Consider the following 22,995-nt stretch of genomic DNA (forward strand, 5'->3'; position numbering starts at 1 on the left):
TTTCTCTATCTTTGCATTATATTTAACTGATCGTTACTGGAAGAGTTAACAGAATACTAGGAAAAAATCAAAGTATGAAAAAAAAGCAGCTGGCTAACATAACACAAAATAAAGACTATAATCCAACAAGAACCATTAGGAAACGGAACAGAATATTCAAGAAAGTGTATAATAGGAAAAACAAAGAAAAAAAAGCTAAAGAATTCCTAGTAAGCTCTCTACCTCAACCATTTGGCACCTGCCACCAGGCCTCCTGAGGCACAATGGCCAGCGGAGCCAAGTGGACAGAGAAGAGCAATGGCAGAGTGAAGTGTGAAGTGGAGGGAGCTGGCACAAGGCCCAGTGCCCTGCTGCCCGGAAGCCCTCCATGGTGGAGTGCTGATCTCCATCAGAAAGTGGGTGATATCCACTTGGCAGCTGAAGAGGACACTGCATTTTATGGGAAAATGTTGCATCGTGAATATATAAGAAAGGAAGTTTTCTCCAATAACTTCTTCAATAACCAGTTAAAGTTCCCTGTATACAGGGAGCCAGTCCCTCTTCAAGCTGTTCCCCTCCCTTTCTTGTGACTCTTGCTATGGCCCTGCCCTCCGTGGGACACTGCCTTAGCTGTGATCTTTCCCGCACTGGACCTCTGACCTGCCCAGAGACTTACTTACAATTTCACCCCTTCATCAAGGCTCAGGATGAACAGGAAATAGTACTTGATCAATTGCTCAAAATATAAATAAATAAATAAATAAATAAATAAATAAATAAATAAATAAATAAGGAAGGAAGGAAGGCTAGAAACATTAGAAACTATCTAACAAAAAAATCAGTACTCCAAAAACAAAAAACATAAAAGATGACAGAAAAATATGCCTTACTGTTAATAAGACTGTCTTATAGAGTTATCAAAGTCTTCAATCCCAGGAAAAATCGAAAGTCCATTAGTGTACAAATGATAGGATTCCTAATGACATTTTCATATACATCTCTCTCTCTCTGCTGGGTTTTATCTTTACCCTCCCTCCATAAGCTCCTTTGTCTCCCCTCCCCTCCCCCAGCTGTCTTCTTCCGGACTGAGGATGCAAACAGACTGACTCCCAAGGCTTCACTGTCTGGTCCATGTTCTCTTGAAAATACTCTGATTTAGGTGCACTGTGGCTCAAATAATTTCTTATGGTTTGGATAAAGAAACCAATGCATTTAGAATATTGTTCTGTAGGGAGAAAAAAAGGGGGCTTCCAGTTCTGTGTAGATGTTAAAAGAAGAAATTTCTCAAAGACAGTCCTTGTCAAAGAAGGCTTGCCATACTAGAAAGAGAAAAGAATGCTTAAACTGTGATGCTTTCAGCCCTGAATTCCTGAGGCTCTGAAATGTACCCCACAACCTGCTGAAGACTTCTTTACCAAGTCAATGAACCTAAGATCAGCAGCAGCAAACTTTAGAAAGCTAACCTATAAATTAAATGAAATTAAATGAGCTCTCTTTGGTTTGTTTTTAGGAGTGGCCTTATGCTGATGAATCCATTTCTTTTTCTTTTTCTTTCTTTCTTTATAAGGTGGATTGTGTTTCAAGAAGAAAAAAATGAGGAAAAGATGAGGACAATTCTTTGTGGGGAGAAACCCTGAAAATTAACAAAACTGAAATTCTTCCCTTCTGCCACAGTGGCAAAGCCAAAGCTCTGTACTGTGAAGCAGAGCTGCAGGCTGCTGTCTGGAGATGCCCACTCTACAGAGTGTTGTGGTGTTATCCACCCTGCAGCAGCTGCTCTTTCACTAGCAAGTGGATGGTGCTGAGAAAATGAAGGTATTTCTCCAATACAATTTCTGTAATCTTTGCCCTGCCTTTTGGCCTTTCTGCCTCATCTGGCTCATGATTTATAGAGCATAAGAACTGCAAGGGACCTAAGTCACTCTCAAATATAATTCCCCCCTATTATACTGAAAAGGAGAAGAAATTGAAGGAAAGTGCTCGGTCCAAATATCAGCCTTCTAGGACATTTCGTACTTTCCAACCTAGAGCTAACCATTATCTTGAATGCCCCACTTTTTTTTTTTCATTTTACACTCCACCAGTAATCTCACTTACTGAAATCTAGTTCAAGGGTGAGAACTCTATTATATGCACCACAGAATATTTGTTTTTAAATTTAAAATTAATATTAAAATAACAAAAGTCTTTTTACTGTAAATAATTCAAACCACTCAGAAGAGTGTGAAGTACAACGAAACGTCCTTCAGCTACTGGTGTGCTTTCCGAAATGCTGTACGTGAGAACAAATACAAATCTGTCCATGAAGACACACATCTATAAGATTTTCGCCTATAAAATATTATGAAGACACTTCACGTGTCCCTAAAAGCTTGGATGCAGTTCTCTGGCAGCTCACACAGACCTGTCTACCCCATTGCTTTCCTTCACATAATGGTTAGGACATCATTCTTTTACAGTCATGTTGAATATGCTCAGGAAGTCTTGCACATCACTACTATCAAAAGATGAAGTCTCATTCCCTCACCTTAAACACGAGTCAGGCATAGTCACCTATTTCTAAGGCATAGAATGTGAGAAAAGCTATTTTCTTTTCCTTTTTTCTCCTTCTAAATACCCTTGACTCTGAAGAGTTTCATATTTATTTGTGTATTAAATGTTGAAGCATCATGATTTGGCCTACAAATATGTAGAGTTGTCAAGGGTAAAGTCAAAATCAGAAGTGAGGGCTAATGCCCAATAGTAGAGGATTTGTCCATCATACTAAAAACACTGGAACAATACCAACAGCAAATAACAATAACAAAGATATGTGTCTTAGGGTTTCTGTTGCTGTGGTGAAAACATCCTAACTAAAGGCATCTTGGGGTGGAAAGGTCTTATTTCAGGCAGCAAATAGTGGTCACCCCTCTGGGAGTCTCTGGAGTCTGACGGAGAATACCAGCACCACCCAAGAGCAGCCCATTGTGAAGTGGAATCACAGATTGCCGTCTGTTCTTCGAAGTTAGATTTTGAATACTGGACCCACCTCTGCTCAGATCCTTCTCAATGTTCAGGGTTCTGCTTAGATCTCCGGAATCTGTACTCCTTGGGTTCTGACAGTTTTGATCTTTCTGAATATTGAGTGGTTTTGATTCAGAGTTTCTTCCCTGAAGACTAGGATTTAGAGACATTTCCTGTGGCCCTTTTACTGAGTTTCTCACAAGTGCTGTTCATAGAGGGCACTAAATTGCTGGGATGCTCAGCAGCTTTTTTGTTTTTCTTTGAAATGGCCTTTGGTGTTTACTCCAGCCAAGTGCTGAGAAGGGAACATTTCCTGGCATTTCTCCTCTCTCCTCCTGTGCTACTACCAAAAGCCTTTTGAATGCCACCCCCACACCCGTCATTTCTTCATTTTAAAACCGTCATCCCTGAATATACAGTGCAGATATTCTGAATCTTTCTGGCTTTTATTGAATTTCCACTTTTTTCTACCATTGGCATTCCCTCTTATTGGGTAAATAAAGGGAGCTCCCCAAACCTAGTGTCTTAGGGTTTCTGTTGCTGTGAAGAGACACTATGACCATGGCAGCTCTTATAAAGGAAAATTTTTTAGCTGGGGGTAGCTTATGGCTTCAGAGGCTTAGTCCTTTATCATCATGGTGAGAAGCATGGCTTCATGCAGGCAGACATGGTGCTGGAGAAGGATCTGAGAGTTTTACATCTGGATTGGCAGGCAACTAGAAGTGAACTCACTGGGCATGGTTTGAACATATATGGAACCTCAAAGCCTTCCTCCACAGTGACACACTCCCTCCAGTCCGGTCACACCTACTCCAACAAAGCCACTCCTCCTAATAGTACCACTCTCTATAGGCGCAGCATTCAAACACATGAGCCTATGGGAGACAAACCCATTTAAACCACCGCACCTAGTGAATCCATCAGGCATAGATGACTTTGTACATTGTCTCCAAAGGCTTGGGTAACACACATACCTTCTGATATCTATTATCAACTTTCTCTGGCTCATTCCTTGGATATTCCAGCTGACTGTATCTGAATGTGACTAGCTATCTCCTTTCCCAAATCAGGGATCTTTCGACCAGTACTCTAATATTTGAATATCTTGTTGTCCCAGTTTGTTTTTGTTAATTTGACATAAGCCAGTGTATTACTCAGGGCTCTCTAGAGGAACAGTACTGATTGATAGAATGAATATGTCTGTCTGTTTATCTGTCTATCTATCTATCTATCTATCTATCTATCTATCTATCTATCTATCTATCTGTCATCTATCTATGTATGTATCTATCTATGTATCTATCTATTTAGGGGATTTATTAGAGTAGCTTATATACTGTGGTCCAGCTAGGCCAACAATGGCTGTCTGCTAACAGAAAATCCTAGAATCAGCTGCTGTTCAGTCCACGAGGTTGGATGTCCCATCTGGTCATCAGTATACACTGGAATCTGAAATAAGTAGGCTTGTTACTTATTTATCTGAAATAAGTAATGGCAGTGAAGGAATGGACTTGCCCATGAGAGTGAGGGCAAGCAGGTAAAAAGCAAAAACTTCTTTCTCCTTTGTCCTTTATGTTAGCTGCCTTCACAAGATGTGGCCAAGATTAAAGGTGGATTATTTCACCTCAAAAATTCTAGACTAAAGGTGGGTCTTTGCACTTCAAATGGTTTAATTAAGAAAAATTCCTGGCGTACGCCTTTAATCCCAGCACTCGGGAGGCAGAGGCAGGCGGATCTCTGTGAGTTCGAGACCAGCCTGGTCTACAAGAGCTAGTTCCAGGACAGGCTCCAAAGCTACAGAGAAACCCTGCTCGAAAAACCAAAAAAAAAAAAAAAAAAAAAGAAAGAAAAAAGAAAAAAGAAAAAGAAAAAGAAAAATTCCTCAAAGGTGTTCCTAGCCCCTTGGGTTTTAGTTAGTTCCAGATGCAGTCAAGTTGACAATCCAAAGAGAACCATCACAGCTAGAGTCACTGGGAAAGAGGGAACCTCAGTTGAGAAAGTGACCTGAACTAGATGAAGCTAGGGCAAGCCTGTGGGGTTGTTTATTGATTAATGATTGATATGTGAGGGAGCAGCCTACTTAGCACAGTGCAGGTAGCCAACAGCTATGTGAGAAGTAGGCTCAGACAGCCAGGAGGAGCATGAGAGGAAGCAGCACTCTTCCATGGTTTCTGCTTCTGTTCCGACTTCCAGGTTCCTGCATGGAATCCCTGCCCTGACTTCACTAGATGGTGGCGTATCCTGACTAGCATCTGTAACTCAGTTTCTCAAAGGAAACATGGGGAAAGAACATCTCTTGCAGATTTGACCCTTGAAAAGAACCACCATAAGATGGGACCAGCATCTAAGGTATAACTTCTCAGGAGTGATTCAGACTGTAACAGGATATGTTGGAGGCGTGGGAGGAACCCCACGACATGTGAGATGACAACCAGCAAATAGCCAGACATTCCTTCTCTATTCCGATCCCACCTTCTTCCCGTCACATTTATTTATTCTGTATTTACTATCCAACATCGGTATAGCAGGTCAGCCCTAGTTTATTCTGTTCTTGTCATGTCTAGCTCTTTATTCCCCTCTGCTTTCCCTGTTGAGTTACCTTTCCCAGAGAACATTGACTGACTTGGTCTGCAGGGCCATTGTGTCTCAGCCTCCCAAAAGCTAGAATTATTATAAATTCACTGGTTGCATTTCTTTACAATGACCCTTCTCTTTTACTGTTATTGTATTTCTACAAAGGGCATGCAGTATGGGTAATTGTTTCTACAGATGGTGTTCTAACCTCAGTGAAGTATTGTGTTTTAACAAAGCTTGCCTAAAGATCAGAGTGCAGAGCTAAACCTCTAGAGGACAGGGAGTGGTGCCACACACTTTTAATCCCAGAACTCAGGAGACAGAGGCTGTGGGATCTCTGTTAGTTCAAGTCTACCCTGGGCTACACAAGATTGAATCTGTCTAAAAAAGAAACAGAGCTCACACAAAGATGCCAGCACTTGGGATACCACACCTTTAATTCCAGCACTAAGGAGGTGGAGACAGGAGTGATAAGGCTGAATGGAGAGAGGAATATAAGGCAGAAGGAGACAGGAGCTCATTGCAGTCTGAGTTTTAATGGAGACAGTTGCAGTCTGAGGCTTGGTGAAAGCAGTTGCATTCTGAGGCTTGGTGGAGACAGATGGGGTCTGGAGATGCAGTCTGAGGACAGGATCGCCCCTTTAGTCTGAACATTGGTACAGGTAAAAAAAAAAAACTCTCTAGTGGCTAGCCTGTCTGTTAATGCCTTAGCATTAAGCCCTATATCTGACTCAGGGTGTTTATTAGTAAGACCTACTAGAATTCATGCAAAAAAGTACTACTGGGCATTGAGCTTGGTATCTCAGTGTCAGTATAGCAAAGTTAAAAAAAAAAAAATCTCAACCCTACTACTGCTATGTAACTCATTTTTTTTTACCAAAATGAAATAGTAAAGTGACACCTACCTTCTGTGTTTGTCTTAAGTATTAGATGATTTAAATTCTGAAAATCACAAGCACAGTGCTGGGCACAGTCAACATTAGTACTATGATTTTACTCATCAGAAAATATACCTCTCAGTTTCTGAAAAAGATTGTAATAGCACAGGAAATAATTTCAAGAATTGACATGCAATTACATGAAATGGAAAAGCTTCTGCATGGCAGATATGCACTGGCCAGAGTGAACAGGCAATCTACAGAATAAAAAAGCCCTTATGAAATTCGTGTTGAACAGTGTCTCATATAGAAAGAACTAGGGCGAAAAAACAACACTAAAAAAAAATCCCAAATTGTCAAATCAAAAATTAGGTCAAAGAAATAAATAGAAGAAATGGAAATGAACAAAATATTTGAAATAGTATCCAATATTCCAAATCATCAGGGAAATACAAATTAATATGACTTTAAGATTCCATCACATGCTGGGCAGTAGTGGTGCATGCCTTTAATTCCAGCACTCGGGAGGCAGAGGCAAGAGGCTCTCAGTGAGTTCGAGGCCAGCCTGATCTACAAAGCAAGTTCCAGGACAGCCAGGACTATTACACAGAGAAACCCTGTCTCAGAAAACAAAACAAAACAAAGATTTTTATCTCACTGCAGTCAGAACGGTCATCATCAAAGACAACAAATATGGGCCAGGATGGTAAGAAAGAGATCCTTTTCAGTATTTGTGAGAGTATGAAATTGTACCACCTTTATGGAAGTCAGAAGTCCTTCAAAAATTATAACAATATAACTACTATGTTACTCAGTTGTAGTACTCTTGGGCACTGAAAAGGCTCTAAAACAACATACCATTATTCACAACAGCTAAGTTATTCAACCAGTCTTGATGCTTATCAAAACAGTAGTTGACAGAGAATAGGCCTGAGGCAGTGAATTCCACAGGAGCAGAACTGAGCCAACAACCTGGATCAGAGCAGGCCTGGGACAGTGAACTCCATGGGAGCAGGAGCAGATCCAGACCAGGGACTTTTGTGTAAGAAGGACTGAGCCAGCGAACTAGGCCAGAGTGGCTACAGGGGAGCAACTGCTGAATGGGTGGTCCAGAGCCAGACGCCAATGCAAGTCCAGGCATGAATCTGAAACCTTCAAGGGAATAGGCTTAAGTGAGGACCTCTGTACGTCCAGGTAACAGTCTGGGACCTCCCAGAGAGTAGGCAGGAACCAGAAACATCTGCGGGTCCAGACGTGAGTCTGAGACCTATGAGGGAGTAGGCCTGAGCCAGGTCCTCTGTGGGTCCTGGCACACCCAAGTCTGGGCCCTCTGAGGGAGAAGATCAGAGCCAGAAACCTTTGCAGGACCAACCAAAAGTCAGGGACCACTACAGGAGCAGATCCAGACCAGGGACATTTACAGGAACAAGTCTAAGACAGCAACTTAGACCAGAGCAGGCCTGGGACAGCAAACTCCATGGGAGCAGAGCAAACCCTGGAAATTCTGAGCGACCTCCAGGAACATGGAATGACCAACAGGGTAACTAGAACCGTGGCACTGATTATACCATGAGGAACAGCCATCTGAGCCTTGGATCCACTGGCATCTAGAAGATTAATCTCCAGAGTCACAGATAGCCCCAACCACACCAATTAGAAGAAAATTTGAGTAGACAAGGAAAAAAATACACACAACACCACAAAGAGCAACATGACATGAGTAAAATCTAGATATCCTACAACAGCAAGACTTGCACAACCAAATAGGTGAAGCATAAGAAAAGGGCCTAAAAAGTAACTTCAGGAGAATGTTTAAGACTCTTAAAGAGGAAATGAGAAATTCCTTGAAAGAAGTGGGGGGAAAGACATACATAAAATTGGAAGACATCAGCAAATACCTTAAAGAAAACCAAGAAAAAGCAATCAAACAGAAGAAAGAAACTTGATTCAAGACTTGAAAACTGAAAGAGACAATAAAGAGAACACAAGCTGAGGGAATTAGAGAAACAGAAATCATGAAAAAACGATCAGGAACCACAAATACAAACATAAACAGCAGAATACAAGAGATCGAAAAAGAATTTCAAGTGCTGAAGATACAATAGAGGAAACAGACTAATCAGTTAAAGAAAAAATTAAATCTAAAAAAAGCATAACACAAAATATCCAGGAAATATGGAACACCATGAAAAGACCAAACCTAAGAATAATAGGTACAGACGAAGGAAAGGAAGTTCAACTCAAAAGCACAGAAAATATATTTAACAAAATCACAGAAAAAAAAAAAATCTTTCCCCATGTTAAGAAAGATATGCCTATGAAGATACAAGAAGGATATAGAACACCAAATAGACTGGATCAAAAAAAAGCCCTCTTGCCACATAATAATCAAAACACTAAACATACAGAATAAAGAGAGAATATTAAGAGCTGCAAAGGAAAAAGGCCAAGTAACATATAAAGGCAGACCTAGCAGAATCACACCTGATTTCTCATGGAGACAATGAAAGCCAGAAGGCTGTGGTCAAGTGTTATGCAGCCATTAAGAGACCAAGGAGGAAGGGGAGCAGAGAAAAATGTAGAGCTCAATAAAAATAAATAAAAAAGATTAAAAATGACAAAATGTGTCACTTTAACTTTGTACTCAAATGTATTTATTTCATTCATATTAAACACTATTTAAAGCTTACTCTGTTGATGGAATGGCGGGGCTGCATCCCGCCACCCAGCTAGCTTTACACTTGAAATAGTTACACGGAAACTGTATTCATTTAAACACTGCCTGGCCCATTAGTTTCAGCCTCTTATTGGTTAATTCTCACATCTTGCTTTAACCCATATTTAGTAATCTGTGTAGCACCATGAGGGGTGGCTTACCAGGAGAGATCTTAACCTGCGTCTGTCTCAGAGAGGAGAGGCATGGCGACTGACTATGGCGACTGCCTGAAGCGTCTGCCTTCTCTCTCCCAGAATTCAGTTCTGTCTACTCTACCTACCTAATTTTCTGTCCTATTAAAGGGGCCAAGGCAGTTTCTTTATTAACCAATGAAAGTAAAACATAGACACTCCTCCATCATTACTCCACCTCTTATTTTACAATATTTCTTATTTTTCTTATCTGCTACTTCATTCTTATTTTATCCTTTCAATTTTCTTTGTTATTTTGTTTTGTCATTTTCTCTTACATTTAGTGTCTACCTAGTTTTATTATTATTATACTTATTACATAGGAATTGAAGTATGTTCAAATGACACTACATCTTAGGTTAACATATTTAATGTTTGCCCAAAAAATTGAAAGACCTTGCAGCAAATTTAAATCTAATTCTCAGCCCTTCCTCTTTTGTGCTAAGATTGACATATAATTTATTCTCTTACCTTTGAAATGCCCTTTGAAAATATTGTCATCCTTTCCCATTAATTCAAGTATTTACACTTGCTGTGACTTTTTAGTCTTTCTCCCAATTTGTACTTCCATCTGAGGCCCTTTTCCTTCTAACCATAGCTTCTTTTAGTATTTTTTTTTTTTTTTAGTAAAAATCGGCTTGGAGCAAATTGTCTGATTTTATTGAAAATGATTTTATCTTAATTCTTGAGGCACAATACTTGCACACAGAACTGCAACTTGGCATCCATACCACATTAATAATAGCATTCAGCTTTAATTGAAAATTCATACATCAGCGTATTCCTTATTCTTTGGAACTAATATATTCTCTCTGTTCTGGCTTTCAGCAGGCTGATGTGATGTGTTCAGCTTTGAAGGGCCTGAGGATTTGCAACACTCCTCATTTGTCTAAGTCTTCTCATACCCAGGCTTATTGTCTCTACTACTTTTAAGATCACACACTGTCTACAATTGGAGGTTTATATGGTGCATCATTAACTATTTCTTCTGTCTTCTTTGCCTGTCCCTCCTTTCTATGCTTCAGCTTGATAATTTTGCTAATTGTTATTCATTTATGTTCAAGCTGCTATTACACTCATGTTTTCACAATTAACTCTAGTCTTGATATTTGGAGTTCTCGGCTTTCCTATTTGACACTTTTAAAATCTAAAACTTTGTTACATTCTCTGTCTTCTTTTACATATTATTGAGTAAATTCTTATTAATAAATTATTCAAACATCATGCTTGTCTTGCATGACAGCTTTGGTATCTAAAGATTGTGCATACATCTATACTCTTTTAATTTTCTTTGGTGCAAGGTCATTTTGTTTATCTTTATTTACACTCTTGACATCATCTATGGAGAATTACAGCAGATCTGCATGACGCTTTATTATTCCAAAGGAAGTTGAACTCTGACTTCTATAATGTTGCTACCAATATCTGCTCGGCTTTTAATGGCCCCTCTGCTGTTTCTAGTGGACACCCTCATGTTCTGTACATTGGATTCTTAAGAACCACTCCTCATATCCAAGGAAATATATGGTCACCTCTCTCTGAGGTGCTCTCTCTAGGATATTTCTCATGTGTTAAGAGAGCTCTGTGCTCCATCACAAACCATATTGACTACTTCTTTGGCATTCGGTTCTATCCCCTTTGCCTACACAGAGCACCTTAGAAAATATCCTGAAGATGAAAATATCAGCATGAACATAAATATTATGTAAGTTTTAATAGAATGGTTATTTCATGTGTTTTTGTGGGTTTCCTTTCTTTCAAGTGTAGTAATTTCTCACACACAATTTAAAAACTGAAGTAAAAACTGCATTACCTTTGATTGCTCTATATGTTATGTCAAAGATGGGGTTTTTTGTTGTTTTCCAGTGAATCTATTTTCTGAGAACAGAGTCTATGTAGGCATCTTGATTGATAGGTAAAGAAAATTTGCATTCTGGGTTTCATGACAGTTTCAATGCTTCCCAATAAAATTAAGGCCATTGAATTATATACTATAAATTGTATTATATATTATAAAAAGTATCCCTCAATGTGTCTTCAGCAATCTCTTGATTTCAAGTTTTCCACTTAATTTTTAAGTACTTGATCAATCTTAACTCGTTTATATAAGAAATAAGTTCACTTTTTTTCTCAAATGTTAGCCAGTATTCTCTATGCTGGAATATTTTTTTGAAATTCTATACTTGTGCAAAGCAAATTCAAGAACGCATCCATAAGATCATTCACCATGAACAAGCAGATGATATTACATGGATACAAGGGTAGTTCAACTTATGTAAATCATTAAGTGTGATTTACCATATGCATGGACTTATTCTTCTCAAGTAGCCTTTGTGTACCTGGAAACTGCTGTTTATGGGCTCTCTAAAACCTTTCTGCTCCCTATGTGCAGTATTGGTAGTTAAGGACTGCTCTGTGGTTATCTAAATCCTAGAGACTACACTGTAGTTCCCACTTTCCAGTTCTGGAGGATTTTTGCCTTGAACCAAAAATAGTCTGTCTTAGTCCTCCATCATCTGCGTATACTTTACATCTCTCCCATGTCTCCCTTGAGATCTAAAGCATCTTGAAGGCCTCCTGCGATCAACATCACTGGGGTTTCTCAAGAGACAACATAAGGACTAAGGAGAGTGTTTTCTGTGATGTATCACAGTGAGGAGGTCAGAGTAGAACACAGGAAATGAGTGAAGAGAGTTAAAAATTCAGGTTATATCTACATTGTGTGGATAATAGGCACCTTCCCATCTCTCTTTTTCATTTCTACTACTGCATTTTCTTTTCTTTAATTCTATTTTTTATTTGACATAGTAAGTGCTTTTTACTAGCATATTTCATAGGTCATGTTCAGCTTGCCTTATACAGATTTCTTTTCCTCATAGTCCAGCATATTCCAGAGTTTTCTTAGTGACCACAACTTGCAACACTGCAGCTGCCCTTCATTTTCTTCGTTGCCTTTGATGCTTTGTCCTCTATGTGTTATCTCCTCTTTCCAGATCAGTAGCCCCTCTCCATTCATCTACATTTTCCTCTACTTTTGAATATTTTTTTTAATTTTTGTTCATGAAGCTCCTTTCCAAAGCAACTTGATTTCTGTTTACAGTGTTATGAGAAACTATATCAAATGTTCTCTCTCATTTTTCCATTCAAATGAATATTATCATATTTCTCTACAAGACCAAGGACAACTTGAAGCTATTTCTCCATATTTTTGTATGCTTTTTGTGAGATAGTTTAATCCTGTGTATTACTGAATTTCAATATTAATGGCTTGAGGCCTCATCTTTTGAAATTCTTTGGAAGTATGGAAACACAAATATCCAGTTATCGTATTCCTGGTCACAAAAGAGTTTTTAAAAGTGAAGCTTTATATCCTAAGTATCAATGCTATTATCCTTCTTCAATAAAATAAGCTAGCTATAAGAATAATTATTTAAATAATACATTGCTATTTATGTATTTACCTATGTTCAGAGTGTAACATTTACATATTTTAATTTTAAAGAAACTATACAACCTAGCTGGGTGTTATAGTGTAGGTCCATACTCCCAACATGGAAAATTGAACAAGTAGAATTGGAAGTTCAATGTTATTTTTAGCTTACAGAATGAGTTTGAGGCCAGAAAGGAAGGAAAGACACAGATTAGAATAGTCCCAGGGACAGGGAATAAATAAAATGCACCCAGTACTTTTAAAAGCTGTAACCAACGTTACAAATGTTATAAATGTTATAAAATGACAGGATTGGTGCAAAGATTCATGCCTGTAATAATAACACTTAGGAGGCTGAGGCAGGAAGATAACCAAAGTGTGAAGTCAGCTTAGACTAGACAGAGAGAGTTCCGGGCAAGACTGGGTTATATAGTAAAATCTTATCTCAAAAAACAAAAACAAATAGAAAAAAACAGCAACAATTGTGTGTTTCCTTATGCTATCAACGATCTATCTCATTAATACTGTGTGTTACCTAGCATCTTGAGACTTGTGATAGTCCTTGAAGTCTATCCTTCAAAGAAAAGGTCGTGTTGCTTTGCTATCGGTGGTGTGCAAGCATAAACAAGCCCACAATTTATGTTTAGAAACTATGGGAGCATTTTAAAACCATGGCATAAGAGAAAAAAAAGCCTAGCAAAGGCTCTTTCAGATACCAGGGTTTATTCTGACTTCCCATCAAGTTTGAGACAAAAGACCTGCCAGTAAGACCAAGACTTAAAAATGAAATCAGAAAAATCCCCCAGACTATTGCATGTTTGCAATATCTTCCAATTTTTCAACTGTGTTACTTTGCAAATTCTTTAAAGTTGTTTCCTAAAATGAGATATATACACAGTTCAAGTTCTGGGTTTGTATTTTAATAGACAGCAAACAACAGAGTTAACTTTTGGGAACACAATTAATCCTCTCTCTGCTATATAAACTGTAAAAGGCAACCCCCTGTACTATTCCAGATAAGAGTTTAATGATTATAATTTCTCCACAATGAATTCTGGATTTCTTCTTAAAGATGGATTCACAGAGTGATTTCACAATCTAATCCCAAAGAGGACGTCTGTAGAACTCGTTACCACACTGGAAAGAACCTACTCCCCTTTCCAAGTCAGTTTTCTGATAAGCACAGTGGCCATATGTCAAATGGGTGGGTGCAGAAAAGCCTGCATCAATGGACTGTGTGATGATAATAGTCCCTGTCAGTCATTTAGCTTTGCCAGGTGAGGAGCACAGTTCTGCCACCAACTGGCCTGGAGCACGGCAATAGTGATGCATGCCTTTAATCTCGTCACTGAGAAGCAGAGACAGGTGGATCTTTAAGTTCAAGGCCAGCTTGGTCTACAGAGTAAGCTCCTGGATAGCCAGAGCTACATAAAGAGATTCCGTCCTGAAAAAATAAATAAATAAAAAAGAAAGAAAGAAGAAAGAAAGATAAGGAGCCCTTCCAAACACCTACTACAAAGCAACATTAGCCTAATACCACAGTCAGATAAAGCACAACAAAAAAGTAAACCACAGGCTAATATCCTCATGAGAAGACTTGCAAAAATCATTCATAACATTCTTGCAAAATAAGTATAGCCATATATCAAAGTGATTACCCATCAGGATCAAGTTGACTTTATCCAAGAAATGTATCTCAGTAGATGCAGAAAAGACCTCAGTGTACAACCTGAAACACTGAGACTGACAGAAGAAAGCGTAGGGTGTGTCCCACTAGACTGACGTCTAGGAAAGGACTTTCTGAGCAGGGCTCCCCTCACTCAGGGATTCAAACCAGCAGCTGACAAATGGGACCTCATAAAACTAAAAAGCCTCTGCCATAGCAAAGGACACAACCAAGTGGAGAGGAAGTTCACAGGGTGGAAGAGAATATCTATCAGCTATACGTCCTATAGAGAATTCGTACCAAAAAGACACAAATACCTCAAATAAAAATTTTGATCCAGTCCAAAAAATAGGCTATGGATTTGAATAAAGTCTTATAAAACAAGAAATAAATATCACTAAGAAATATCTAAAAGTGCTCAAGATCCTTAGCAATCAGGGCAGTAAAAATTAAAATTACTTTGAGGTTTCATCTTGCCCCCATCAGAATGGCCAAGACTAAGCAAACAACTGACAACAGATGCTGTTGAGAGTATACAGAAAGGGCCTTATTCACTTTCTGTGGAATCCCAAACTAGTACAATGACTACAGAAATAAGTGAGGAAACTTCTCAAAAAGCAAAAAGTAAATCTGCCATATGACCCAGCTATACCACTCTTTAGCATATATCAAATGATGCAATATCCTACAACGGAGATACTCGCTCAGCCAAGTCCATTGTCACTATACTCATGATAGCTAGGAAGTCAAAGCAGCCTGTATGTCCATGAACCACTGAATGGATAATGAAAATATAGTACACATGCATGAAAGTTATTTTATTCAGCTACAAAGAAAATAATATCATGGAATTTCTATGTAAACAAATAAAACTAGAAAATATACTGTGGTAATCCAGACCCATAAAGACAAGCACTATATATTCTCTCTTATTGGCTCTCCTATTATGGGTCCTAATTCCTAAAGATAAATTGGAGTAGCACGGAAGCCTTAAAAGTAGATAAAACTCTGAGGGAAAAGAATGATCTCTGGAGAGCGTTGAGTAGGACCCAGGCACTGTGAAGAGGAAGAGGTGAAAACAGGAGGCGTCTTTACTGAAGAAAGGGATGGAGAGAAAGGTGAGATAAATAACGCTAAAGATGTTTGTAAAAGCTATATAAAAACATATTCTTTTATAAGCGTAATAACAAATACATATAGTGTGTTTGTGTATGTTGTGTGTGTGCGTGCGTGCGTGTGTGTGTATGTGTGTGTGTTACCAACCACCATTACCTCCTTACACCACCCGCAGAAGCCATGGACAATATAACAAAAATTTCAATAACAGGCAAGGGACCTTTCCTTTTAAGTTGTTGGCCAGGGGAATCCAAGAGATTCCCAAAACATTATAAGATATTTCCTTTCCTCGGAATATCTCCCAGAACTTGAAGGTAAGACCATATTTCTGAAGACAGCACAAACTTTGGGCACAGGATTGGAATAACTGAACTGGAATTGACCCGGAAGCCTCTTCCCTAACAACTAACTCTCATAGTACCAGAAGGCACTATGCAGCTACCGTGGGAGAAAAGTAATTAATAATTCAAGCCAGCTGTAAGCCTGTGAACACAATGACCAGCCCAGCAGGGTATCCCCAGTGGCATAACAGCAGCATCAATATGTTAGTAACAAACAGATGTCTAACTGGACCTCCAGCCTACTAAATAGGAGGGAATTCACATGTGAATTTTTACCACTGTCATTCTCCTTGAGAAACACTATTCTCGTGCTACATTATGTGTTTTGTAGTTCTCAGGGTAGTAACTTCGCAGAGTTCACATTGTTTCCTGCCTGTTTTATCCATGTCTCTGATTTGTTTACTGTTTGTTTAGATGATAGATGTTCTTCTTTCTTTTTAGTTTACACTCGTAAGATAATAACATTTACATAATTATTTAAAGGTTTTTATCCATCTCCTAATGAAAAACTAAATACCTAAAAAGTATTTTGTCAGGCTGTCAAGATGGGTAAGAAGCTGAGTACTCGCTATTTTCCTAGAGGACCAGAGTTCAAGTCCAAACACCCAAGTCAAGCATCGCACAACCTTCTGTAACCCCAGGTCCAGGGGATCTGACACCCTTCTTTGGTCTCTTCTGACATCAGGAATGTGTGTTATACAGAGACAAACATGTAAGCATACCCACATTCATAGAACAAAATAAAAACTTTCAAGTGGTTTGTTGGTTCTTATGACAGCACAAGGGTTTGTCATGAAGAATCATCATGTCTAAGTGATTGGTCATGGAGCTGATCTTTTTATTGTACACTGAGATTTTAGAAACATTTTCTCAAGGATTTTTCTAATGTTCTAAAGAATTCTTCAGGTTTATATTGTTGTATAGATGCTAGGATGCTGCAGCTTTGAGAATATCCTTGGTGAAAGATGACCTGATGGCCCTATATGTGTGCTAAAGACTTTAAGATTGCATAAGTCTGACTCCCATACCTCCATAGCTAGTCAAGAAGGTGATATTTATATAGAACCCTTACACACAAACTCAAGTTCCAATCTTATTTCTTAGCCCATTCTTCTTCTTCGCCATTCATTATCCTCTAAATCTGAGGTTATGGGAGACGAGCAGGTCAGAACTCTCTCTCTATTGAATGCAGTTCTGGAGAGTGGGAAACCCAATGGCAAATTTTGAGTAGACTGGGTGTTTAGTGATGGTAAATTCTTTGAGAAGAATACCTCTTGTGTCCAGACATGATAGAAGGTGAGATAGAAAATTCCAGAAACCATTTTGAAAAAGTCACCAACTGCCCCTGTTATGTCAAAAGATCTATTCACTTCTTAAAGGTCTTGCCTATTCATACCGCTACAATGAAGATTGGGTTTTGTGCTGGATAGTTTTATGTCAATTTGAAAAAAACTAAAGTAATTTGAGGAGAGAACCTCAATTAAGAAAATAGTTTCATAAAATCAGGCTACAGGTGAACCTATGGGGCACTGTCTTAACTAGTGATTGATGGGAGAGAGCCCAGCCCATTGTGTGTAGTGTCATCCCTGTGATGATGGTCTTGAGTTCTAGAAGAAAGCAGCTAAGCAAGCAAAAGGGAGCAAACCTATAATCAGTTCTCCTCTGGGGCCTCCATCAGCTCCTACCTACAAATTTTTGTCCTGTTTCAGTTCATGTTCTGACATCCCTTCATGGTAAGCAGTGATAAGGAAAGGTAAGCCAAATTAACTGCTCTCTCCTTGGCTGGCTTTTGGTGATGGCATTTCAACACAGAAATAGTAACCCCAGGACATGTTTCAACATGAACTTCAGAGTCACCAGTATTCAAGATAAATAGGCTCCTTAGATGTGATTAAGTCACTTTGACAATAAACTCTTTTCCATCTTCATACACCTTCTTGAGCTCTTATTTATTGGGTATTTTATTACTACGGAGAAGGGTTTTAGTAATGAGAAAATACAATCGTATGGGATGTTTCTATACTTTAACGTAGACCAGCTCTTTAAAGACAATGAAACCAGTGAAAGGGATGACATTAGATTATTACAATTACCTGTAAGTCAAGGATGGAGATATGATCCATGCCAATAGGATGGGATGATAAATGGAAGGTATAGTTTAAAAGATATTTGGAACCATAATCTATAGAAAACTGTGACTATCAGAAATGAAGAAAAGTTAAGAATATAACTTATGTTAGCTGTGAATAAGAACAATATGATCTGTCTGGGAGTGCCTTTAATCCCAGCACTGGGGAGACAGAGGCAAGTGGATCTCTGTGAATTTGAGGCCAGTGAGTCCCAAGACAACCAAAGCTAGATAATAGTGAAACCCTGTCTTAAGAGGAAAGAAAGAAAGAAAGAAAGAAAGAAAGAAAGAAAGAAAGAAAGAAAGAAAGAAAGAGGGAGGGAGGGAGGGAGGGAGGGAGGGAGGGAGGGAAGAAGGAAGGAAGGAAGCAAGCAAGCAAGCAATATGATGTGGAAAACAGTAAAGATGATAAGATGATAGATCAATTTAAAATGCCATTAAGTTTCCAAAGTTGGAAACATACTGTGTTCATATTTTCAATCAGCAGGATTTCCTTTTTCATTCACCTATAACGAGGTAGTGTGAAAATAGTGGGCATTAAAGAAGATAGATAACTCTTATCTTAGAACAGCTTACAGTTTAGAAGATTCGATGATAATAGAATTGTATTGACTCCTACTGAGCTAGAAGTCCAAAATCTATGGCCACTAATAAGAAGAATGATACGATTTTTTTTCCACAATTGGCCATCTACACTACCAGTAGAATACTGTGAAAGACTAGACTGCACAAGACAGTGAAAGAAGTCATCATAGAAAGTTTGTGCTGGGTGCCATGGAATCCTTGTATAAGAGAGCAGGCAGTGACACTGAGACCAGAATCAGACAGATACACTGACTTTAAATGTTGGATTAAGGAAGTAGTCAACAAATATCACCATGAGAAAAAGCTGCTCTATGATACCCCTCTCTCTTCTTTTCAGAAGCAGCACACCTCTCAGCATCTCTTTTAGCCAGGAATGATCACAGGACCAGTCTTTAGATAAGAGGATGGCACAGGGAATATGGAGAATGCTGGAGCCTATCCTGTAAGCATAAATTAATAACGTACTAGCCTTCTGCTCTCCTTTCTCAGTCTGCTGAAAATTACATATGGTAACATGAACTAGCTTCATATCTGCGAACAAAGATAGCCTATTAGGGATGTCAGCTCCAAAAGGTAAAGAGAATCTGTATCCCTTGACTATATAGAACACTGAGTATTATCTGCCATCTAGACTACAACACATATGCACAAGTAAAGAAGTTTTTGGGTTCTGTCTATCTTGACAGATTACCCTGTAACCCGTATGTGTGGATTAATGAGTGGCTAGAAGAATTTTAACCAGAGAGTGGAATAATAAATTTTGTGATTTCATACCTGATTTTGTTCTTAGGAACAAATAGTTTGTGCTAAAGTAATGGGAGTTCGTTAATGAAAAAAAAAAAGTAAATAGAGTAAAAGGTGGAAAGGAAAGATGAATTTAGTAAGTTGGGTGATAATGTCTATCGTTATCAAAATATCACCTGGATGAGAACAGAACCAAGGATGAGAGAACAAAAATGACAAGCCACATGATAGAGTTCTGTGTGGCACAGAATATGTATCATGGAATGGTGTGTGTGTGTGTGTGTGTGAGAGAGAGAGAGAGAGAGAGAGAGAGAGAGAGAGAGAGAGAGAGAGAGAGAGAGAGAGAGAGAGAGAGAGAGGAGCAACAGAGAGACAGGAGGGAGAGAAGGAGGGAGGGTGGGAGGGAGGGAGGGAGGGAGGGAAGAGAGAGATTGCTACAATTGGTCAGCCTCAGGATCTCAGGGATAATTTTCCAAAGACTGGGAGAATAGTTACTGAAGTGGTAACCCTCACACTGCTAACAGTTCGTGGCTTTTAACTTAGAGTTGAATTTGAGTCTTCTAAGAGCAACAGCGGCCCAGTCTTCTCACTTTAAAATCCAAATGTCACTGTACCTTTAATGAAACATAAATGTGGAGCCCATGCCTCTTGGGAAGAGTGATGAAACGGTACATAAACAAGTCACTTCCTTTCTCTCTCCAGCGGAGAGGCTCAGCTTCAAATTTGCTCCCTCTGTATCCGTGAGCCCTGGTTCACAGCTGTGTGAACTGATTCCCAATTACTGTGATTTGCAGGAAACCTAAGCCCAGAACGGGATGGGGCCTGTGGGAAGAACGAGGCTGGGGTAATCAGGCGATGACTTTCATGACCTTCCTCTGACTGCTGCTATTAGGGTGCTTAGTTAAACAACAGCGTTCATTTCTCTTTCCCTTAGCTATTTGGCTGCTTCTTCTGTGTCTCTTCTTTTAATTTCCATAACTCTCCCTGTGAGCTAGATCATTTGTGGTCATATTATACCTAGGTGTACGTTTCGTTTAAGTGTATACACACATTAGCTTTATTGATTCTCTGAGCTTTGGGATAAGCCATTTGCAGTTTTGATGAACGCGCGTTAGGGTGAGATGATGTCCTAACACTTTGCTAATGAGTCCCACGACTTCCCTTTTTCCCCCTTTAGCTTTGGCAGTGATGCTTTGTCCAATTCCCTGGGTCTTTTACACTTCCCTTTTCGGCTGGATTCAATGAGCCTGAATCATGAGTTCTTGCTACACACCCAGTCCCCACCTGTGTGTTTTCTTTCTTTTTCCGGGAAGGACACAGTCACTAAATCAAGGATGTGGAGTCTGTTGGATTCAACTTGCCTCTGAAACCATGAAATCTGACTGCTTCAGATCCATTTTCTCTTCCACCTCTAATATTTTATAACAAAATCATATGGAATCACTTACTATTTCATATCAGTCATTGTGAAAAGTCTATGAAATTATGTTTCTCTACACTCAATCTTCTCCCCTTTCTTCTATGGTCTCCGAGAGCCACAAAATAGTCAGTGGGGTAAACTTTTTAAAACAAAGGAGAGATAATTGAGAAGGAGGTGTTTGCTGTGCTTAGTCCCTGGTTATAACAACACTCGATTCTTTGTCTTGTGTGCTTGTTTTCTACTAAAGGCATGTGAATCATGAAGGCAATGCCAAAAGAACCTATCAAACAAGCCAAGTCTGCCATACCTGTGTTCTCTTGGTGTCTATAAAAACCCTTGCAGCACTTACTACGATGGTAAATTAGTCATTTACTTACGTTAGTGAAATCTACTAGCCTATATTCATTAGAGTTGGAAACATATTTTTATTCTTCATCTGTATACTAAAACTTACAATTTCCAAACTCTCAAAACAGTAGTTAATTTAAGTACTGTTGTATTAATAATGTTTTTCAGAGTTTTATTTGGTTTAAATGTTCAGGCCTTTCCTCGAGAATCGCAGTATCCACACTACTAATTTCCAAGATAACTGCAAAGAACCAACAGCCTAGAGTACTCAGAAAGTAAACTTACCGTCCTTTTAACTTCTCAAGTGTTCTCTGCATTTCTGTGTTGTGAATGTGTGGAATTCCAGTTAGATTTATGATGACATTACGTTTTCTAAAGCAATGTTCACTATAAAATGTAATATGAAAATGTCACCAAGCATAATCAGTCACATACCACTCACATATTCTGATATGCAATAGCCATCATCAAGTATTTATTGTTAATTTTCCCTCTAAATTTACATGTTGAGAGTGGGTCAGGGTGTGCCAAAGGAATGGCTGTGATTCAGGACTATCCATTTTAATATACATTGTACTTTTATTTTTCCCCCAAACTATGACATAATGCCAGTGTTTTATTGCATATATTTTATCTTCATTGCAATCTCAGATATATATGACATATAATAATTTGCCTGTGTGTCAAATAAATTAAGGATGTGAAGTTTTCATGAATTTTCTAAGTTTTCAAATCATAAATGGATATTTGGAAAATGGCTGTACTCACACCGAAGCTTCAACCCTTGTCAACACCTTTCAAAGAGAAGAGCTGCAGAGGCAAGCAGAAGGCTAATCGAGCCTGATGGTGACTTTCAGGACACGCCATTCTTTCCCACATTCATACTTCAGTGCAGTATAATTGTTCCAGATTAAAATATTTATAATTATACCTTTGCTTATAATTTTGTCAAATTGTAGAAACTTTGAATCAAGAAATGTGGCTGCCACATTCCAATAAATTCAGACTGTTGTTCATCTCGTCATTTAGTATCTAGTATTTCTTGTGCCCAGAATTTTATTCATAGGTGATTTTTTTGGATTAGAAGAGCAACATGTACTATTTGAAAGAATTATTATCAAGTAGAAGGAAATTTAATATTAAAATAATAATATACTACAATTTAAATTTACTACAAATTAATTTAATTAATTTAATATACTACAAATTAAATTCAAGTTACAGTGATTGTCTTACCATACAAAAACATAGAATTTAATTCAACATATTGATAACTCAAAATGAAAAAGCCATTTGGCTGTTTCTATAGATTATTAGCAAGTATTTGGACAAAATTCAATATCTATTTTTATTTGAAAATACAATTTCAATGATGAAAAATGGTTCTAACTTACCATTACATTTTTTTTCTTACTTGTAATTTTTTATTGAAAATAGTTTTTCTCACATACTATATCCTAGTTAGAGTTTCTCCTCCCTCTGCTCCTCCCAGTTTCTCCCTATCTTGCTTCCCATCAAGATCCACCTCCTTTCTGTCCCTCATTTAAAAACAGGCTTCTAAAGGATAATAATAAACTATAATGAGTTAAAATAAGAACTAACAATTCAGAATAGGACAAAACCAACAAGTGAAAGGAAAAGATCCCAAGAAAAGGCCCAAGAAACATATGTAGATGCAAAGACACACTCATTTGCATGCTCAAAAAAAATCCCATAAGAAAACTAAACTGGAAGCCATAATAAATATATAAAGGATTGTAGGGTAAAAAAAAAATAGAGAAAATATTTGTATAGATGAAATAATCTATAAGATAAAATTTAAAAAAAAATAATTAAAAAGAAAGTCCTGACATGACAGTATGAGACAATGAACCTT

The 22,995-nt window shown here is 38.3% G+C and overlaps 1 protein-coding gene across 1 annotated transcript in view; it reads left to right on the plus strand.

Annotated features, from left to right (window-relative positions):
* Positions 1-263: 263 nt before the first annotated feature.
* Positions 264-22,995, plus strand: part of LOC119824249 (eukaryotic translation initiation factor 4 gamma 2-like) — a 39,101-nt gene continuing 16,369 nt past the window's right edge. Inside the window, 1 exon segment of the mRNA XM_038344401.1 lies at positions 264-456. Within this exon segment, the coding sequence (XP_038200329.1) occupies positions 264-456 (193 nt within the window).

This window comes from Arvicola amphibius, chromosome 10 (genome assembly GCF_903992535.2).
Source record: "Arvicola amphibius chromosome 10, mArvAmp1.2, whole genome shotgun sequence".
Classification (NCBI taxonomy): domain Eukaryota; kingdom Metazoa; phylum Chordata; class Mammalia; order Rodentia; family Cricetidae; genus Arvicola; species Arvicola amphibius.